The sequence below is a fragment of the Merops nubicus genome, unplaced genomic scaffold (assembly GCF_000691845.1).
Source record: "Merops nubicus isolate BGI_N331 unplaced genomic scaffold, ASM69184v1 scaffold5339, whole genome shotgun sequence".
Lineage (NCBI taxonomy): Eukaryota > Metazoa > Chordata > Aves > Coraciiformes > Meropidae > Merops > Merops nubicus.
Window position 1 is genome coordinate 2,241 of NW_008628885.1, and position 21,835 is coordinate 24,075.

General features: G+C 45.2%; 1 protein-coding gene across 1 annotated transcript; it reads right to left on the minus strand.

The window, feature by feature from the left end:
* Positions 1–274: 274 nt before the first annotated feature.
* Positions 275–21,259, minus strand: LOC103779174 (ovostatin-like; the record flags this gene model as incomplete). The annotated part of the gene is made up of 31 exons (XM_008946794.1): positions 275–336; positions 668–773; positions 2,133–2,201; positions 2,705–2,795; positions 2,960–3,084; positions 3,496–3,711; positions 4,248–4,468; positions 4,684–4,849; positions 5,870–5,944; positions 6,346–6,502; positions 6,960–7,041; positions 7,488–7,664; positions 8,083–8,166; positions 9,321–9,372; positions 9,816–9,934; positions 10,264–10,387; positions 11,308–11,536; positions 12,102–12,198; positions 12,343–12,475; positions 12,777–12,947; positions 13,588–13,737; positions 14,813–14,958; positions 15,385–15,442; positions 15,950–16,177; positions 16,535–16,693; positions 18,133–18,242; positions 18,447–18,561; positions 18,922–19,033; positions 19,562–19,646; positions 20,198–20,366; positions 21,239–21,259. Coding segments are annotated over 31 exons (3,909 nt in total), but the record flags the coding sequence as incomplete, so codon positions are not given.
* Positions 21,260–21,835: the final 576 nt, after the last annotated feature.

Here is a 21,835-nt window from a genome sequence, read left to right on the forward strand (position 1 = left end):
ATTCCTTGCTAAGTGTTGAAGCTTTTGAGGAAACTCTGAAGGTATTTCCCAGCCTCTCTATATTCTGAATTTTGGCTTTCATCCTAGAAGCTGAGCCCTTCCCAGGAGCAGAAACATGGTCTCTCCCTCAGTGTGTTGGTGGAGACTGAAAACTCCATTTCTGAGAGGACAGTTCTTGCTCTAGCCATCCTGCCAAGCCTTCTGCTCCTCCTGCTTTGTATTCACTTCCTCACCTGCTTGGGGTTTTTCTGGCTTTCACTTACCTTTTCCATCCCTAGTCCGTTTCTGCAGCAGGCTCTTTGCAGGGTGATGCATACTGAGCAACAGCATACTCTTCTGGAGAAGAAGAAATGTTCCTGTCAGCCTGGAGACCATCTCCTGTGCCTTTCCCTGGAGCTGAGTATATCCTCTGCACACCTAAGCTGCAGATCCTTGAAATTTGGGGTTTTTTTTTAACTCTCTGGTCATGCCTACTTGCCACCTTTGGCACAAGACCAAGCTGACTGAAGTGAAGTGAGTCTCTCCCCTGGTGCTAGACCCAGATCCTGACAGATTTCAGAGGAGTGTTGGTTCCAGGAGGGCTGGTGTGGGGCTCTCAATGCACACAGTGTTTCTGCTGTCCCTGCCCCTCTCCCAGACTTCATACTGGTTGAAGTCCAAGACCTACCTGTTTCATAGTAATCGTAGATCTGCACAGGAGCTGGCTTGGGGTGGGTCACTACAAAGTCCTGCTCAACGGAGAAGGTGATTTCTTTCCTTTTCTTCTGCAAGATCTGGGAACAAAGGGACAGGGACCACATAAGTCTTTTTATCTGCACAACCACCTCTGGAGCAGACAAGGGTGATAACAGATTTTATAGCCCAAATCCCACTGTACATAGAATCATAGAATCGCTTTGGTTGGAAGACCAAAGATCATCAAGCCCAGCCATTAACCCAACACTGCCAAGCCCACCACTAAACCATGTACCGAGCATCTACATGCCCTTTAAATACCTCCAAAGATGGTGACTCCATCCCCAGGTCCCTGGGCAGCCTGTTCCACTACTAAACAACTCTTCCAGTGAAGAAGTTTTTCCTAAAATCTAACTGAAGCCTCCCCTGGCACAAGTTGAGACCATTTCCTTTTGTCCTGTTACTTGGGAGAACAGATGGACACCCACAGGAGGCCAACACTCACCACAATAAATCCTCCTTTCAGCTAGTTGTATAGAGCCATAAGGTCTCCCCTGAGACCTCCTTTTCTCCAGGCCAAACAACACCAGTTACTTCAGCTGCTCCTCATAAGCCTTGTGCTCTAGAACCTTCTAGACCCAACCAGCTTCGTTGCCCTTCTCTGGACATGCTGGAGAACCTCAGTGTCTTTCTTGTAGTGAAGGGCCCAGACCTCAACCCAGTATTAGAGATGTGGCCTCACCAGAGCTGAGTACACGGGGAAAAAACACCCCAAATGACTAAGCTTGATTCTCCAGGATCTCTCAAGGGTCAGGACAACAAAATCTGATATTCAAGCCCCTCCCATTTCAGACATGAACATGAAGTACCACCAAGAGAATCATCGTACATCACTGGGATACTGGCTGCTGTTGCTAGTTCTGCAGGACACCAAGCAAACGTGCTTTTACTGTGTAAATTCTGATCCAGGGATTAGATTGCAGGTTAAATTTGGGAATGCACTAGCATAAGAGAAGGAATGGAAAGTTTCTAAAGGAGATCAGAGCAGTGTTTCATATCCTGTTGGACAGGACTGTGGCAGGACTGAGGTTTATGAGAAGCCAAGAGATATATATGCAAAGGAACCTCTTTTCTGGTGGTTATTTGCCTATTGACTGAAAGGAAATTTTTTTTATTAAAAACGATTTTTTTCCCCCTTTTTTTTTTTTGGATTAAAAAGGATTTTTTTTATTAACTCATTTCTAGTTCCTAGTAGGGCAGGTGTCAGTTTGAGGCTGTTTGTGAGGCTGGGATGTTACATGAAGTTTGAATAAAAAGTTTCGTGGTTAGAGGGGAGAACTGATGAGGAAGGGAACATGATAAATGAACTTTACAGAGTGTACCCACACTGCAGGTGCATCTACTACATGCTCTTTGCATCCTCTGTGAAAATCAAGTAGGCAGTGATCAGAACTTACATTTTCCAGATAAAGGAGCACATGGTTTTCCTTGGTTTCTACTTGCATCACTGTATGGCCATCCATGAGCTGTGAAACAAGGAAATGGAGATGAATGTATTAGTACTTGTTTGTTAATGGTTTACCATCTCTGACACTACCACTGCATGGCTCTGGAAGTCATTCTGGTCCTAGCCAGGTATCAAAGGCTGGCAGCTGATTTTTTTGAGTCCAAATGTTTGTGAATAGATGGAGAGGACTGAACAAAACCTACCCCTTGACTTAGTGGGGGCTGTGAGCACTTCCCAAGCACACCAAAGGCACTGCAGTTCATTGGGGGAATACTTCTTGTGTAGTTTCCAGAGCTAGTCTGCCAGATTTCCTTCTCTTTCCCCAGCTGGGCAGTGCCAGCTCCCATTCCCAGCTGCTCAGGCTCTAGCTGGAACCCCTCCCAGTTTTCAGTGTGGGAAGGTCTCAAGCTCACAGCTTGCAGGCTTTGTGAATGATTCCTAACCAGGGCTCTGTTTTCATCATGACCAGTCTTCTGCCTCAGTTTCTGGGGTGACTCATTTAATCTTGGTCCTATAGTTTACCTTATCCAGGGAGGACTTAACAGGAACAAAGCCAGAGAGCATCTTCACATCAATGATGACCATGTTGGAGCTTCTGCGCTTCCCTGTGTAGCTGAAACAAGAGGCCCATCAGTCTGGATCAAACCTCAACTCTCTGCTCATGGCCTCTTACAGTCTGAGGAAGCTGGTGTGATTCACAGGCTGTTCTCATCAACACATTGACCAGCTTGTAGTTCTCAACTTACCTGTGCAGCTGGTTTGTTGGTGGCACATTACCTGGCTGTGAGGACAAGATCAAACTTTGCTGGTCGATCCTGTGGGCAGGAAGCATTTGATGTCTGTACTGAGAGTGAAAATCCAAAGGCCCCCTCTGGAAGGTGAATGTTGTATCTCAGTGCTGTCTGGAAGAGGAAAAACATCTTTTGTTCAATATGCCAAGGGCTGGTCTTTGAATTCCAAAAAACAAGTGTCAGATTTCGTGAAGTTTCCTGGCAATGTTGTTCTTCTTTTCTATGGAAGATCCTTGCTTACATCCATGATGGACACAGACTTCTGCTTTTTAACAATGAAGGTGCTTGTACCCAGAATCACCTCCCAGATAGAAACCAGCAGCTGGTCAGAAAGGACTCTTTTTTTGTCCCATTCTCTGACTCCACAGGAGTCAGAACGTGCAATGGGGAAAAGAGTGCTTAAATAGCTTAGGGAAATCAAATAATTAGGAAAGTTAAAGAGAAGTCAGACAGAGAACCATCAAAAGCATGGCTGTGTTGTAGCAGAACGTGGGACACAGTAAGAGGAGAGCAGACACTCACTTGTGTGAGTACACACCCACTGCCATTCACTGCCAGGCTGTATTCCCCAGGGACCTCAGGAAGGGCAGTCTGCTGTAGCAGGAGCCTGTTCCCATTGCTGACAATAAATACCTTCTCAAAAGGTTTTTTGGAAGTGATCTTGACTGTATTTTGTGGAGCAGAATTGTAGGTGGCCTCACCATAAGCAGCAAGGGCTTGAAGAGCAGTGACTGTATCCTGAAAGAAAAGAATAAAAGACAATTAGCTACACAGGGTGTAGCATGACCTGTGCAGAGGAGTTCCAAGTCACTGTCCCAAGATGAAGCAGAGTCACTTCATCCTGGCTAAGGAAATCCTGAATTTGTGTGTAATTCCAGATGTCTCATATATAAGGAGCTATTTCATTCTGGCATGTCTGTTTTAGGGTGGAATAAATCTTTCTGAAGGTCTGAGAACATAAAATCACAGTAGAGAACACTTCTAGAGTTTTGAATGTGTTTTCCAGGGAACTACAGAGCACTTCTTGGTCATATAACAGGACTCAGGGTCTTCTAGGCTCATCCCCAAATACCTGTATTTGTTGCTGGTCAAATGACTCTTGTATGGTTCTAACCTTTCCATGGCTAGGGAGAAAAGGAAAGGACAAAGGAGTATTTTGGTCTAAAAGAAAGACTTGGTCTCTGTGTTTGAGATGGCAGATGGGAAAGAGAAAGAAGAAAGTCAAAGCCCCCAGTTACCAGAAGTGGCTGGGGAGTGGAGGGGAGTGTTGGCACCTGAGTGGAAGCGAAACCTCCGTAGGGATTCTGCTGCCTGATGATCCACTGCACAATCCCTGAAGCCTTTGTGAGATCCTCGTGGTTCCCACTGGGTTTGTAGAGCAATGCCAGGAGCACATAACTGGTGACCTCAACTTCAGCTGATGGGGCATGGTCAAGGAAGGAGGGGGATTCTTCTGATGGAGACCTCTTCTCCTGCTCCCAGTGCTGTGAGCCATCTGAATACACAGAGAGGGTAAGGAGCCACCAAAATGGATTATGGATGTGACTGCTCTATGCTGCCTCAGAGATGCAGTGTCCTCTATACTGTAAATGAACTCCAGAGATTACTTGTGGAGGTTGGTTCACGTGCCTGCACTCTAAACAGTTAGAACACATACCACCAGTGAGATCTGTTCCCACTTCCCAAATTCCCAAAGTGGCTGCAACTCACCGACTTCCTTTGCTGATTTCTGTAGTTCTTTAAGGAACGATTCACATTTTTCTGCCTTGCCAGCTAAGCAGAAAGCATAAGCCAGGAGTGCCTGAGTGTAAACACTGCTTATATTCTTCTCAGATGCAGCCTCCAGACAATAAAAGGCATTTCGGACTACAGGGTACTTAAAAAAACCAAACAAACCAACATTCAGGACAGCAGCCTCCACCTGGCCAGACATTTCTTTCAACCTACTCTTCATGCTGTCACTACCACAGAGATGAGAGTGGGACTTCAGTTTGAATACTGATTTCTAGGAGAGCAAATACAGAATTCTTTAAGGAGGGATTTCAAAGAAAACATCAGAAAAAAATCGAGGAATTTTTTCAGTGTTTTCTTGAAGATGTCAGCCTATAAACAGAAGGCTTCTGTTTCCTCCACAGCTAATTCCTTCTGCTCACCTCCATAATATTAATCCATTCTACACTTCTACAATCAAGAATCTGTTGTCTTGAACATATCCACCATAGTTGCCTCTATCCTCAGTGACTCTTGTGTAATTTTAGTTTAATTCTGTGGAGCTGTACTAGGTTTACACCAAGAAAAAAAAATGTTCACAGTTTGACTCTGTGCCCTGACTAATGCACTAATAAAGAAGGTCCTCAGAAAGGATATGAAAAACTGGAGGCAGAGAAACTCCTATGTTGAAGTCTAGCATCTCTGCAGTCTCCTTTGTACTTTCTAAAAAGCACAGGTCAGCTTTTCACTCTGATGGACCTTTGTTTTCCCAACACAGCTTTTAGTTCCATTTGTAGACTTTATGGATTTACCTGCAATAACTTATTTTCTTGACTGAGCCCTGTTTGAGGGCAAACCATAGCGTGTGGTTTACTACATGCCAAGTTTTATACACTGGAAACTAAGAGTTGTCATTAAATGTCTTGGTTCTCTCAACTAGAAGATCTAATCCCATTGGGGTCTGTACAACTTCTTCTTGAACACTGGTGGTTTAAGGGGTACAGAGGTGGAGAACTCCTCTATCACAGCAGCTAGTGGAGACAGAGAGCAGGTTCTCATTCCCTAGAAGTTCTCTCTGCCTCACTTTCTCTCTCTACTACCTAGACAACTTGTAGTGGACACTGGAGCCAAGTCAAGAGCAGGGGACCAGTTCCAGCTGAAGAGCAGCAGCTGGAGGGCTCCTTACCGAGCTGGAGTGCCGAGCTTCTAGCATGGCAATGGTGATGTAGGCAGAAAGTGACAGCTCATCATCTACTCCTCCCTGGAAAGGACACAGAAAGAGGAATAATCAGGGAACGCAAGGAGTGAGAAATCTTTAAATACCAATTGCCATATCCCAGCCTGGCTAATTGTGGGGTCAGTCCAAAAGGCAGGAGAGCATACACATAGCTCTTAACTTTAAATCAAGAGAAGCCCATTGCTATGACCCCAAAAAAACATTACTCCAAGCTTACAGTCCTGTAACCATATCTCAGGTGTCCATAAGATGTAAAGTAGTGTGTGGGAAAGCTGACTGACCTGAAAGTAGTCATCATAAGTGAGGAGAGTTAGGTCTTGGCAGAGGACAGGCATTTGGAGTAAAGCATAGGGTTTGACAGTAGTAGGAGAGCATGTTCTTAATGAAGAGCATGTAAATTTGACCAAGAAGTAATTCTCTGCCACCTTCAAGGCATTGTTGAAGAGTGTCCCAACACTTCGGAAGCAGCCATCTGGCTTCTGCTTGCTTGCCAGCCACATCAGGGTTTGAGCCTGGACGTTGTCATCAATGTAGATGAAGTGACTAGCTTGTGCAAATGACTTGTACACAAAGGCAGTGAGCCTGCAAGGGAAAGATGAAGCTGTGAGATGAGCATTGGGAATAGGAATAGAAAAAGTCAGCCCTCCCATTCATGCTATGCATGAGCATGAGAAGTTACAGCCTGTGTGTTGGTGGTTTGCTTTCTCTTTGTGTGCTCCTCCAGAAGAGGATAATTGAAGGAATTGTGGCTATGTGGGACACAGGAAGGGTGTTCAGCACACTCCAGGGCTGATCCTGGCTACAGAGCAATGCAGTGCATAGGACTCCATAGGAGACAGCAGGAGTGTGCATCAAAAAGTCATCTGGGTCTTTAGGGGTCCCCTTCTCTCTGAACCCCCTGCCTGGCAGGGAGTGGAGAGCCATTTTAATCAGCACTCAGTCTCAGCCCTAGCCAGCTCTGTCTCTTTGATTTGACTAGTAAAGATGCCTCTTTCCTGCACCAAGTGAATTCTTGCCATTCCTGCTCGCAGTCCCTCACCAGGCGTTCCCTTCTTTATCTCTGGTGCCAAAGATGCTGTAGGAGCCATCGGGATGTTTGTAGGACAGCTGCTTCTGGTAGCCTGCACAAACAAGGAAAACCAACCCCCTGTTCTGTTTCCTATCAGATTTGTTGGAAACCACAGTGGGAAAGGCAACAGGGGAGCCCCGAGGGAGCTTACATGGAAGCATGAAACAACTTGTCTTGCAGAAACCCTGGGTCACAGAATAGGCAGAGCTGTACCAGCTCTGTGCTCCAGCTAAGCTAAGAGGATTAGGATACATGCTGTGCCTGCATGGAAGAGGAGAAAGGGATGAAAGACAGAACCTCAAAGGAAACACAACAGCTGAGTCTCAGCAAAACTGGATAAGGAGAGAAAGAAGATAAAGATAAAAAATGTCTTAATCAAGGCAGACCCTGGGGTGACTGAGCTGTGCTGTACTGGTAGGAGAGCCGTGCTGCTGTGTCTGCTCACTGGGCACCACTGGGAACTTCAGCACAGGCTGTCAGGGAGCACAGAGCTCTCACCGCTCACGAGGTATCCCATGGCCTTGGCCTTGACCTCCTCACTCAGCTGCCCTGTCTTGTTCAGGTAGTCCAGGACGTAGATGTTGGGTGCAAAGAGGACCATGTTCTGCTCCCCACAGCCAAAGGGCATCTGGAGGAGCTGGTGCAGGTTCTGCATGGCCGTGCCCATGATGTCACCTGGGGAAGGGGACATGCAGGGGGGGTTAACACGGCTCATGGCCACTGAAATAAACAGTAATTTCTGTTCCACAGGCAGAGTAAAAGAAAACTTTGGAGATTTAGGCTATGGAAAGCCTAGCTGGTGTTGTAATCCTTTCCCACAAGTATGAAGCTCTCAGTGCTGAGTGATTTCTGTTCTGCTTTGCAGTCAACAAAGAAATCCCTTCTGTGTCTCTCCCTACTAAGTCCAAATTGCCCACACCAGAAACTCCACCTCTTTTAGTGCCACTTCAAGCAAATACTTTTTAGAAATGAAAAGAACAATTTCCAGGAAACTTCTGTTTCCACAAGGAGTAGAAATTCATATTCTGAAAAATATTTCATTTTATATTTTTAGTTTTTCTTTCTTTTTATGTTTTAATAATGATATATTTACCAATAACAGAAAACGAAGCTCTGGCTGATCCTTCCACCACATTTGCAGGTAGATCTAGACCAACATCTTGAATAACTATGTCATCTGTGTAGGAAAATAATAAGTATGTTGTGGTCATTTGTGTAGGAACATTGGTTATAGCAGTGAAATGATCTTGGTAGAAATTTGGCAGTGTCACTAAGGTTAAATCAACCTCAGCTGGCAACTAAACACCATGCAGTGGGTTGCCCACTGCTCCTGCTCCACTCTGCCTCCGTGGGCTGGGAAGGAGAATCAGGAGAGAAAGGCAAAACCCTGTGGGCTGAGCTATGGACAGTTTAATAGAACAGCACAAAGAGAGAAGCAGCAACAGTAATAATGATAATACAGTAATAATATTAATGAAATAATATATAAAACAAGTGACTTAAACCATGAGGCTCTACCAGTACCCAGGACACACTTTCCCTGCTCCGCCCGCACGCTGAAGCCACCCACTGAAATCACACCCTTGCCTTGGACAGCCCTCCCCTCATACAGCAGGCACGATGTCAGTGTGGTATCAACCACCCCACTGCCTGGTTTGGGTGTTTATCCTGGCTGTGGTCCCTCCCATCTGCTTGTAAACATTAACCCCATCCTAGCCAAACCCAGGACACCCCGTGGAAAATGGTGAACAAGTGGCAGCAACAGGCAGAGACTCACAGCTATGACCAAGCACGTCAAGAGAGGAGAAGAAACAGCAAAACCCAAATTCTGAAAACCAGGCCCAATGGTGCAGTAACTGCCACTGCACAAAAGAAACCAGTGGAACAGGGTGAGGCTGGTGCTCACGGGCTGTAGTGCCTGGGAACCCTGGGGATTTGTTCCCTCAGTGGGATAATGGGCAGAGCTGGTTGGTCAGGGCTGCTTTTGTGACTCTTTTGGGGAGAGCTTCCAGGAAACCTTGATGGTGTGGAAGGGAACGTTATATTCCCTCTCCCCTTCCAAGAGAAGTGGAAAGCTGCAAGCTACAGTTACCCTTGGGGCAGAGGACAGTGGTCAACATGAGTGGATGAAAGGCAGGACAGATGCTGCACAAAAAGCTCATCCCTCTGAGTGGTTCCTAGCAGCCTTCCTCCAGCACTGGAGCACTGCCTGCAGCACAGACACTGGATCCCAGGGGAATTTCACAGCAGGGGATTGAGCTGTGACACACCAGGCTCCAGGCTCCCCTCCAGCTCCTCTCAGCACAGCAGCATGTCTGCAGAGCACCTTACCTTTCGTACAGATGAGGGAGGTTTGGGTCTTTTCCCTTCTGATGCCTTCAGGCTGCATGGTGATGGGAAGAGGAGACATGGGCAGAGGATGAGAACAAAGGCTGCAGAAGAAATGTGGGGACAGAAGAGCCACCCCCACCCCAACCTCCTGCATCTGGACACAGCTGGACTGAAGCAACAGTTCACAGGTTGGTCCTTGATGTGGCTGCTACTGAAAGGGAGTTCCCATCAGATGGAGTCCCTAATCTCCAATTTTGCCTTTGCTTGAGGGAGACATGCACCTATCAACACCTGATCCTCATGGAAGAGGACATCAGATGGGAGTGGACTTGCTCTTGGACTGAATAGCCAAACCTATCTCAACTAGAGATGGAACCAAACCAGGAGTTCTTTAGGGAATCTGAAAAACTTTTACTTGCTTTTGGTACTTTTGTTGTGTATTTCTTTCCTCATGAAAAGGAGCACAGGACAAAGAGTAAGAGCTGTCAGCAGTACCTCCACCAGCAGTGTTCTGATCTCTGTGTCCCTGTAGTCAATACTGATGTTCCCAGATACTGTGTCTCCACAAGATTCATCATCCTTGGTCTCTGCAGTAATGCTGAATTCCACATTACGCAGAAAAAGTAAAAAAAAGAAATAAAAATGGATCTCTAACTTGCAGAATTATGGCTAAAGTAAGAAATTAATCTGATAATGAACATCTATACATATTGAGCAGTGCAACATGAATGAATGGTCAGTCACTTTAGGTGAAACATGGCAAGAGAAGATCTCTGAAAATGACACACACATTGCAGATGTGGAGGAGCAATTTGTCCCAAACAGCTGGCAACCCCACTGGCAGATCAGTTCTCCAGGTTGGAAGCAGATTATGCTTTCCAGGTGAGGTATAATTTAATATGAATCTGAGGACAGAAAAACAGGTAGATTCAAAGGTATTTACCAGTTTCTGTGGGGAAGATATTCCAGACATAGGTCTGTCTTTCTTTGGCACAGACACATCCATCATCCTCTGTGGAGATGAGCTTGGCCTGGTAATCAGGGGAGTCTGACAGCAAAACATTAATCTGAGAACAGAAAGGAGTGTAATGGGGTGAAGGGGTGGTGGGCAAATGGTGCTTTATTGCTGGAGGAGGGTGAGATAGCTGCTGTTTATGGAATCACAGAATGTTGGGGGTTGGAAGGAACCTCTGGAGATCGAGTCCAACCCCCTGTTCATGGCCAGTGTTAACAGTGTAGAGCAGGTTTAAGGCCTGGGGTTTTTTCCCCTAGGATATTTAAAAACCTGGGCCTTTTCATTTGTTAGGTCAAACTATTAACAGAGTTTGGGAAAAAAATTCTTAATTTGTGTCTTGTTTTTCTCTCCTTTGGTGGTGATGTCCTTGTGAGACTGGAGAGCTGATTTTAGCATTCAAATCAAGTAGAATAAATCTAGACTGTATACCTGCTTCCTAGATACAACATATAACACAAGAAGCCAAACAGAAGAACCCTGTTATTCTTTCTTCACATCTCCTCTAAACTGTAAGGTCCATCCATGCAGAGGTTTTGGGAAATTTTGCCCCAGAGAAGAAGGGTCTATCATCTCTCCACTTCTTTCTCCTTCCACTTTCCTCTGTTGGGTGAGCACAAGCCCTTCACTTCTTCACACTTTCACATAAATCCCTAAAGAAAAGGCCCACTGGAACCACTAATGGCTTGCATGACTAGCCTTCTAACCGGGACAGAACAATGATATACTCTACAAAGCACTTGTTTCCTTCCTCTGTGGGTCTCCAGACAGTTTATTACATCCCCATCCTAATCACCCTTCACACAGACCTCTCTCTGCTTTTCAGTGGTGGACAAATCCAGTCAGGACAATCTGTTGTCAGGTAGGATGAGCAGGACATCAATCCAGACCAGGGACAGATCCAGTGATCCACACCAGTTGTTTTGCTGCAGTTTCTTCGGAGGTGGGGCAAGGTGTAAGAATGTGAGTCCATACCTTAATGCAGTGGTCAAGGTAGCTGAAGACATTTGCTCTAAGCAGGAAATCTTCTCCTCGAATGATAGAGTAGGGCAAGGTCAAGTCCACAAAGAAAGGCTGGAAGGCTGTGAGAGTGGTGGGCACAGAAATACCAAATCCAGCCACCTCTTCCACACAGAAGGCACTGGCCTTCCATTGGGTGATGGTGTCGGGCACGGTGTAGGAGACACTGGCTTTTCCAGAAGAGCTGATGGGAATGAAAAAATGGTGAGTTTAGGAAGGGTCATTTTCATATACCTTGCTTCTCCACAGAGGCAACATCTTTTGAGAATCAGCACTACCCCTATTCTGTTCTCAGAAATCCAACATCCAAGTCCCCCCAGAGCTTATCACCCAAAGCCTCTGAGAAAAGCCCACTCGAAAGTTCTTCTGCCCATCATTTCCCTGAGTTTGGAAAGAAAACTCAGAATTCTTGCTTTGTGGACCCATATTTGAAATAGAGTTGTTCCTGAACTAAAGAAGGGAATGTGATTCATAGTAGACTCATTGTGGGACTCTTTGGGGACAGGGTAATTTTATCATGGAAGAGAGGAGGGCAGGTGGTCAGGTGATGATTGAAAAAGCCAGAGTCTTCCAGGCCAGAAGGTAAGAAGAGGTGGCAAGGAGCTGACATCTTGCAGGACATCAGAATATAACTTTAATAATTTGGGTTTGGACTCAATGATCTCTGGAGGTCCCTTCCAACCCTTAACATTCTGTGAGTCTGCGAACTCTTAAAAGCAAGGCAAAAAGAGGGAAGAAAAAGTACTCACTTAATGAGGACTATATCCCAAATCCAAGTTTCAGGGAAGAACTCCCGAATAGTCTCAAGGACGAGTCTCTTCCCACGTTCCTCTCTAGCAACTTCAGCTGGCAGGAGATAATGGGAATTTAGTCAAACCTGGTTCATCCCATTGATCAATATCAATGTGATTCACAAGTACTGTCCATGTCACATGAATTCTACTTCATTTAAGGAGAAAAATAAGGTCTCTCTCCTGTCCCCTCTCTTACCTGATGTTTTGCCATGGTGTGCAGAAGCCATGAATCCTGCATTCAGGAAATATGCTGGAGGTCTCACAGTCTCACTACTACACACAACTGGCTGTCGAACCTTTGAGTTGGTAAAAAATTTTATGCCCATATCCTGTAAAAAAAAAAAAATACATTTTGGTATTAGTCATAACCATAGTACAGCTGAAGTTTACTTCCTTCCTCCCTGCTTCCCCTTGCCACCACAAAGATGCCCAGAGACATCTATGCAGACACTTGTGGGAGCTTTCTGTGTGCTGGAAAGTCACAGCAGGCATCAGAATCAGCTGCAAATAGATGCCCACGGGGAGAGTTTGCCATGTGTGGTTTTAATAACATCATCATTTTCAGAAATAGCCAATGCTACTCAAGTGGAAACTCATGCCAAGGTTTTAAGTAATGTACAGAACATTTACCCTGAGGAACTGATACACATCTGGGCCTAATCCAGACATTACAGGTGTGTAATACAAGCCTTTGTGAAAGATGTTGTCAGATGCCACACATGGCTCTTGGGGGTCGTCTTCCAGACTGAGCCCATTGAAGATGTAGCCTTGGAAGTCTTGTAGAGGATGCAGGCTGTAGATCTGTGAGGGGGAAGGAAAAGGAAACACAAAACCTCTGTGTGTGTAAAGATTAATTCTGATTCCACCATCATGCCCTGCAAACTGCCAGAGCTGAGGTGTTGGTCTGTTGGAAACAATGCTCTGCTTCCTGGACTGCCTGGTTTGTCTGGATGGAAGACCCAGAGGGTGGTGATTGAGGCCACCAAGTCTGCTTGGAGCCCAGGAACTAGTGGTGCACCACAGGGGTCAATACTGGGTCCAAACCTATTCAGCATCTTCATGACCTGGATGATGGGCAGCGTGTCCCTTCAGGAGATGTGCTGGTGACACAGAGGTGGGGGGTGGCTCATGCACCACAGGCATCTTCAAGGCCTGGGCGATGGGGCAGCGTGTCCCTTCAGGAGATGTGCTGGTGACACAGAGGTGGGGGGTGGCTCATGCACCACAGGGTGAAGGTGCCACAGAGTCACTGGTTAAACCAAATCCTAGATGCCACTGCCACGAAACAAAAGCTGTGCATTGCCTGCTAGAGATGGTTTGTGGCCAGCACATGCAACAAGCAAAGTCTGACAGAGCCCAACAGTCTCAGGTGGAGAAACTCGGTAACGGAGGAGGAAGAGGAAGCAGAGGAAGGCTGAATGCATTTGTTTGGGCAGCTCACCGTCTCTGCAGACAGCTCTGGCCTGGGGTTGAGGAGCAGCACGCTCTGATCCACCGCCCTGATGGCACAGGAGGAGTTGGCAGCAGCCTCAAGGACCAAGGTGGCCCTGGAAGCTGAGCCCATCTGCCTGGCGGAGAACCGCAGCCGGACCTGGAACAGACGTCACCAGGGCTGGTCCCTGAGGCTCAGGGCTGCCCTGGGTGGGTGGCAGTGGAAGGGGGGGAGGAGAGCAGAAGGCTCTCCTGTTAAAGTGCAGATAGTTTGTCCAGAGAGAGATGTCTGGTCTCCACAGCCTGTGTTGGCCAAGCCTCCACTCCAATGGGGACTTGGGCAACAAGCACACTTAGACCCCTGTGGTGGCTCAGAGGAAGCCTACCTTGAGTGACCCAAAATATGTCTGGTCCTGCTACTGTTATCACCAAATCAAACCTTATTATGGCACAAACTACATGCAATAAGCATTACACTGAGCAAGTGATATTTTTCCTAGGTCCATGGCCCACCTTAGCAAATATTTAGAACAGATTCTGTTTTGAATCTTTCCAGAACAAAATCTATTCCACATTTGTGTGAGGTAAGAAGGAAGAAATTGGAGGGAAGGAGCACATGAGGTAACTGGAAACACTTTGCTTAATCTCCCTTGCTTTGTTGTCCCCTAATGTTCCATGAATTTTAGCTTTTGGGAACTGAAGATTAGAAAAATCTTAAGGGTGAGGTCTGATTTCAAAATGACAAATGAAAATGCACCAGTAGAAAAAATATAGAAGGAAAACATAAACCTTATATTGCTATTTTTTCCTTTTTTTTCCTATATGTATTGAGTTCTGTTAAAAAACAAATTGGATTATTGAACAAAAAGGTGTAAAAAGTTAGATAAAATAGTGAAGCTGGATAATGCTGGAGTGTGTTCATTATGCTAAAGAACAGATATTCTAAATTAAATAGGACTCTAGAATAGTTGAAGAGAGCCAGGAACCATCTGGGAATAAGCAGTGTGGGTTTCCTGAAAAGCAGTTTTCAGTGTTGTAAGATTTACCTTCTGAGAACAAAGCCAGGAGCTGGTGGTAGAGACAGAGAGACAAGGCCAAAGAGAAAAAAGAGAGTGTAATGTTGAGAGACACGAAAGGAGAAATGAAATAACACTGGAAATCTGCTGTGAATGTCTGCAGAAGGGATTTTTATCCCTCTGGCCACAGGTAACACTCCGTGTCGTGGTGCCTCCCACCTTGTTTGTGAAACACTTCTCCACGGGCACCCGGGCACTGTCTGCCACCAGCTCCTTGGCAGGGTGCAAGGTGTAGACCAGCAGCTGGAGGGCTGGAGCGAGCTCCTCGCTGGCCACCAGCGGGATGCTGAAGGTGCCACTGTGCTCTGCGAGGAGAGGGGAAGGGATCAGCCAGGGCAGAACTGCAGAGACCTGCTGGAACAGCCACCCTCACCTGCCCTCCAGCTGTGCCAGTCCCTGGAGCAATCTGCAGTCAGGCAACAAGCTGAAAAATCCTGGAACTGACAGGAGGTGACGTGCCTCTGTTTAGATCCAGGTGCTCTCAGAGGTATTGTGAATCTGAACGTGTGACTAGATCCAGCTAGCTCCCCAAGGCAGACACTCAGCAATCCCTCTGGGATTTTTGGGAAAATCTTCACAGGACTCTCCTTGTGGACTCCTATCAGCTGCTCTAGTTGTTGGACTAAATCTGACTTTATAGGCACCTTAGTGGTAGTGTTAGTGTCATTCACACGTGAACCCTTTATTCCCCCTCCCCAGATTTAGAAACATGGATTGGCAACTTAACTTACCAGTTTGGATATTAACTTTAATTTCCCCTGTAAGGACAATCTTGCCTTTTGCCATGCCCTGCACAGAGAAGAGCAATACAGTTATGGTTTGGTAGAGGCTGGAGGGAGAAAGAATCAGTCAAGGTCAGTGCACATGGACAGGAGGATAAAGCCAGGTACATTGAGATGGTTTCAAAGGCTTAAACATCAGCCTCAGGGCATGCTGGGTGCTCCTGCTGAGGCCCTTGTCATTGGTCAGGAAGCAGAAGGAAAAGGAAGGGAAGGGGGAGGCAGAGAGTTCCTTGGAGGGCAAGGATGAGAATGTTGACCTGAGGTATTATGAAGGTGATTCCTTACTATGAAATAGAGTAACACAGCCAGAGGTGGGGTCAGAATGAGGGGGCATTTCTCCTGAGTGGGCAGTTTTGCTGAACCACATCAGTGCTGTTTCTGTTCTTGAGTTTTTGGCCATGGTGCTGGCTGGTAACCAAAAAACTGGAAGGCCACTCACTGATGGAGCTGCTGGGGATGGACTGGCAGGTAGAGGGCTGGTCAAGCTCTTCCAGCAAACCAACAGCACACTCACCACATAGTAGAAGTTCATGGTGTCCATGTTCCTGTACCCTTCTGTGTTCAAGACATAGTGCACAGTGATCATCCTCTTCTCCCCACAGCTCAGCTCTTTCCACAGAGGCTCAATCCTCACAAAGCTGCTGGTCCAGGAGTAGAAACGCTGGGCGGAGAAGGACGCGTCGGGGTAGGAAGGTTCTATCCAGCCTTCAGAGTGGCACTGCTCACTGCTTTTATAAGTTGCCTGATGAGGAGAGAAAGTGGGGAAGACATGGAAAGCAAACGTATGTCACTAGGGAAAAAGTTGTCACATGCTGCCATCAGATGGATTAGTCCACACAATGCATATATTCAGGAATTGCACACAGAGCTGACTGGTAAGGGAAAAGCACAATGTTCTTGTAGTCTGGCAGTAAACCTCTGCCTTGCAAAAACTCAGGTGTTTTCCTCACTTTTATAGCAATTTTTCAGAGCTCTTGAGCATAAAATAAGCCAGAGAAAGCACGTTTTCATGACCAGAATTCAAGTCTCATCCCACCTTTTCTGGGCTCGGTCTGAGAGCAGCTGTCCCTTTGTCTATTCAGCCTTGGTTTGTACTCACCCTCAGAGTGATCTCGGGGTCAAACATCTTGGATGTGTCAATGCTGAACTCTGCAATGCCATTAGCATCAGTGGTGAAGTTCTCTGTGTTCTTGTTATTGACAAACAGCTGGATAACCTCATTGGAAATGGGTGAGTTGTCTTTGTCTACCAGCTTGATCTGTGGAAGAGAATGCAAGACATGTTCAGTGTGTCATCTTTCTGTAGACAGATAATGTTTTTCACTCCTCTCTCCAGACAGCAGAATTGCTTTTTCTTCTCCTTTCAAAGCAGTCCTTAAGAACTGAATTGTCTCTTTTCATTTTCTGGCAGTTATCTGATGAGGTTTGGAGCAGGACATTCCTCAGCATCTGCTACATCATTGATAACGTCCTTTTGTGGAGCAAGAATTTACATCTCTCTTCTTCCTGGTCAGTCTCTTCTAACTACACATTTGCCATTTAAGGATAAACTTCCTTGCCTCTTTCTTTTCATTCTCAAGAGTCTGCTGGTGATACCTTTAGTGTCTGAAGGGCTTTTCTCTGGATCTTTGTTTTGAACAATTCTCTGACTCTGTCCCCACTGTCTCTGCTATTTATGTGTTAAATGAAGACAAAATAACAGATACCATTAGGTAAATTCTGGGTTGCTAGAACTGAGTATTCCATTCAAGTGGTTTTTTTCAGAAGACAACATCAGGAGGAGTAATAAATTTAATAGAAGCTTAGGAGAGTGACTATGCTCACTGCCCAGAAACAGCAAAAATAGCAAACAAGAATAGCTGTATCTAGTTATAAGTATTCAGGTGGATGTCAGTAGCTTTGTGTCTGAGATGTGACACCCCAGCCTGCTACCACGTGTCTTTCAGCACGTTTAAACTTTAGGGTGTGTGAGAATGTGTTTGAGGAATTCATTGTGTCACATCAGCCCAGGGGTCCTTTTGACCCCCATTCTGCAGTGAGGAGTGGTGGGGTGCACAGCAGTATGAAGATGGAGCAGGAGTGGGGACCAAGTGAGACAGGTACATAGACAGAGAGGGAAAACATCCTTGAAAAAACTCTTCTCCCCCTTCAGTACTACTGGTAAGGTGTTCCCTTATCCTTTCCTCACTGAAAAAAGCTGAACTGTGGGAAACAGAGAGATTTACCCCCACCCTGTAAGCCATCAACAGTTCTGTGGGATTTATCACAAAACAAAATCATGAAAAAACTTTTGGAGGCAGAAACTGTTATTTCCTTGATTTTTTCCCTTAATTTCCTTTCACTGTTTTTACCCTCATCCCCTAAAGTTTTTATTCCTCTCTGGCTGGCACATGACAGTCAGTTCTGAAGGGAGAGGCAGTGATTTATACCAAGCTTAAAAGGCAAAATAGAAAAAAGCTGGTTAATGGATTGTTTTGATTCAAAGTGTTTTGGGCAGATTCAAGCTCAGAATAAACCAATACTCATCAGGATTCAGAATTACCAAGAGTACTGTAAGAAAGATTACAGGGTAATGTAAAGAAAGGCAGCTGAGGAGAACACCCCCCACCCCAAACAGTCCCCCCCATGTTCCCATCCCTGTTATTGTTGGATTGACTGTTAGTTGTCTTCAGTACAAGCTCTCTGGGCCCTTGCTGACCTGTCCAAAGTAAGGAATTCCTCTTCTGTAGTGTCGATCCATGTTCTCAAACTGTAGATTGCTCATCACTCGAGTTATGGACACAGACTGGGTGGCTGTAAGCTGCAGGCCTGTAAGACATGCCCAGAGTCAAGAGGAGACAGACTTTGTCTGGCATATGGCTCCATCAGTAGCATTTGCCTGGAGAAGGTCACTAGGCTTATAAAAATGGGTATTTTTTTCCTTCAAGAACACAGCAGGCAGAGGCTGAATATCTCCTGCTCTCCTTTTGATCACACCTCTGTTGCTGTTTGGGACTGTCTAGAAGGGGTTACCTGTTCCTTTTTCTGTGACAGTGGCTTTCACATCAAGATTCCTCACGTAACCAACACGATTTAGCTCAAAGATACTGGAGCTGAAAACCTGGGAGAGGCAGCCCTCTGTCTCCAGCTGGAAAGGGAAGGAAACAAATCCTGTTAGCTTTCAAAAGGTGCTGGCAATACACGGGACCCTACTTTAGTGAATGAAATCTTGTCCCACGATTTTGACATGATTTATACAAGACTAGTGGAGACATCACTGTCTACACTTTCCAGATGGGAAGTGGAGTCCTGAGGAAGGAACATGTCTGTCCCTCAGGCCTGTAGGAAACCTACAGAGAAATGAGGTCCCCTGAGTTCCTAGTTAGTGATCTAAACAAATGGATGAGCAGAGTGAAGAGAAGCATCAAAGAGAGAAAGAAAAGTGTGATAGGCAAAGAGAGAACACAGGAGAGAGGATAAATACAAGAGGGATAATTATGTATCATACATCTTTGGTAAATGATTGACAAACTGGGCTTTTCTTGCACCTCCCATACAAGTCAAAATCCCTGCAGACACTGAGCTGGACCTTCCCTTCGACAGGCTGGCCATAGGTGTACCTGGGGCAAGAGGAGAGAGGTCTGTGAGCTGATGCCTCAAAACCTGACTTAGGCTGATGTATGGGGGAATTAGTCCAGGACAAGCAGCAAGCTGCTAAGTCAGAGAATGGAATTCTTTCACAGGCTTTTTCCTAATTCCCCTGCAGTTACAGAAAAGATACTACAACTCAGAAATGGAAACCTGAATGAGTTCTATTTCACCCCTAAACCCATGAACCAGTGCCTTAAACATATAAATACCTTTATAAGGAAGATGGACATGACCACTGACCAAATTATCACTGTTGTGTCCACTCTTCAGCTTAGGTTGGAGTTCTAGACTCACTGAAATCAAAGCAAAACTCCTCGTATATACAAGGTAATTGTGATTTCAACCCTGGATTCTTACATTAAAGATCTTGATGTTAGAGTAAGCAAGGTCCTTCTGAAGGACTATGATTGGAAGAGGAGTTAAAGACTCTTTTCCCAGTCCCTGGGAAGTTCATGCTCTCCAGGATATTTCCCAACTGCTCTACACCTGGTACTTACATTCCACAGACTTTCACTGTGAACTCTGGATCCAGGATTGTGAGGCTTTCTGGTGCAGTGATGGTGACATCAAATTTTGGCAACACTAGGACAAAGAATGGAAACTAAAAAAGCAGCACTGGCATGTTGTAAACTTGCAGGCCCTCCTGAGATGAAAGATAAGAGGATATACCATCAGTGCTACTCACAGGTGGAATGGGGTCTCAGAATGGGGTGCCAAAGTGGCTGAGATGGGGCCTGACCTGCAAAGGCTCACTAAAGTATTTCTACAAATCTTTGCAGGGAAGTCAGGGCTTCTGAGGTGAATCCTGTGATGTCTAGATGCTTTGCAGAGCTTTGGCCAACAAAGTTCATGGACCTGGCTTGGAGAAGGTTAGTTTATCACAGTGAAATGGGCAAGCAACTTAATGATTTGTTATGCAGATTATTTTCCTGGCTTAATCTGTGCCAAATTGTTATTTTCTCTTATCTGACTTTTTAATATATATTTTTTTCCCTTCTCTAGTTTTTAATGACAACTAATTGAAGTTACTTTTGCCAGGGAACTGAAGTTTTAGCAGTCAGGAGGTTTGATTGCTAGGGCTTCATCTCTAAGATCATTTTCTACTGTGAATAAAATCAAGGGGTGGCATTTACCATATTCCTCCACAAGAAATGAGTGACTTGTTTTATCTCCCGACTTCTTGGCTACAATAATTTTGTATCTTCCCAGGATAGGTTCTTCAGTTAGTGGAAATTCAATCTGGATAATGTTCATCTCCGACGTCACGTTTTGCCACTGAAAGATCCTGTTGCCCTGTGGATCCTGAAGAAAAAAGAGAATATGGTTTCACAGTTTGCTTGCCTTGGAAATCTTTTGTAAAAAAACCCTTCTTTGTGATCCCTCTTCAGCTGAGCTCATCCCCCCAAAATCTTGGTCTTTTCTCAGCTGCTGGAAGAAGGAAAGAAACATTTCTTCTGCATTCACTGGGTGTCATTTGCCTCTCAGTGTACATTATACCAGTTAGAATGAAGAAAACTCCTTCACACCATTCCCTTGAACTCTTTAAAGCACTGACTGCAGAAAACATGTAAAGTTCAAAATATCTGTTTCACTGAAAACAAAATAAAGTCACCTGAACTCATGGTTTAATGGGGAAACTTTGAAGGATGCTATCTAGGCATGGACTGCAATTGCCATTTTAAAATTCACCACTAAATGCCATGGAATTGTTAACACAGACAGTGCTTGTGTCACTATATTTGCTCATAGTTTTTAGCAGCACTTCAGTTATGAAAAGTTATACCCCAAAATAAGTGGAGGAGGCAGAGTGGAGTGAAGGCAGGATAAGAAGGGTACAGCTTTTGGCTGCTGACATGACTGTAGGTATGTTTTCTTTGCTCATCATTTTCAGCAGCACTTGAGTTATGAAAAGATATACCCCAAAATGAGTGGAGCAAAGTGGAGGAGGTGGAGTGAAGGCAGGATAAGAAGGGTACAGCTTTTGGCTGCTGACATGACTGTAGGTATGTTTTCCATGTCAGTAAGGCTCAAACAGCATCCTGGGATTTTATAGAGTTACTGTTAATTTTTGCCAGTGTAGTCAGGAGCACTCCTTGGCTGAGTGTAGACACATGCAAACTGATGGCAGAATATGTGCCCTAGATTTATGCATAATACAGAAAAAAAAGTCTTACCTGAATTGCAATCAAGGGGTACTGAAAGAAGAAGAAACAAAGTGGGGAGAGATTAGGTGGCTGAACAAACACAAGTTACTTTTTCTCCAGGACTGAGAAATGTATAACCCATAATAAGTATAATACCTGTAATCACAGATCCTAGTTTATTTTATTCAGATTAACAGCAGTTTTACTTCAATAAGAAGGTTCCGATCACAGACCCTAGTTTCTTATTTTATTCACATTAATAGCAGTTTTACTTCAATAAGAAGGTTCCATAAAGGGAAAAGATGAAATTATTATATTAATCATGTTCATGTAAATCATGATTGAGTCTTAGACCTTCACTCTGGTTACCAGCACCAGCTCTTTTGGTAACACTGTGCTACCTCTGCATCACCACCACGTGAAAGGAGCTCAGCAAAGACCCTTCCATCTCTTGCCTTATGTACTAGGAGCATGAAGACAGGTTGCTGGCAAGGAAAAGAGAGCCTCTGATGACAAACAACTGTGGCAACAACTTACATGTTCATTCCCCCATTTCTAAAATGTGCTAGGTGGATAACAGCAATTTTTGCAAGCAACAGTTGCTGAACAGTAATAGCAGGAGACTGA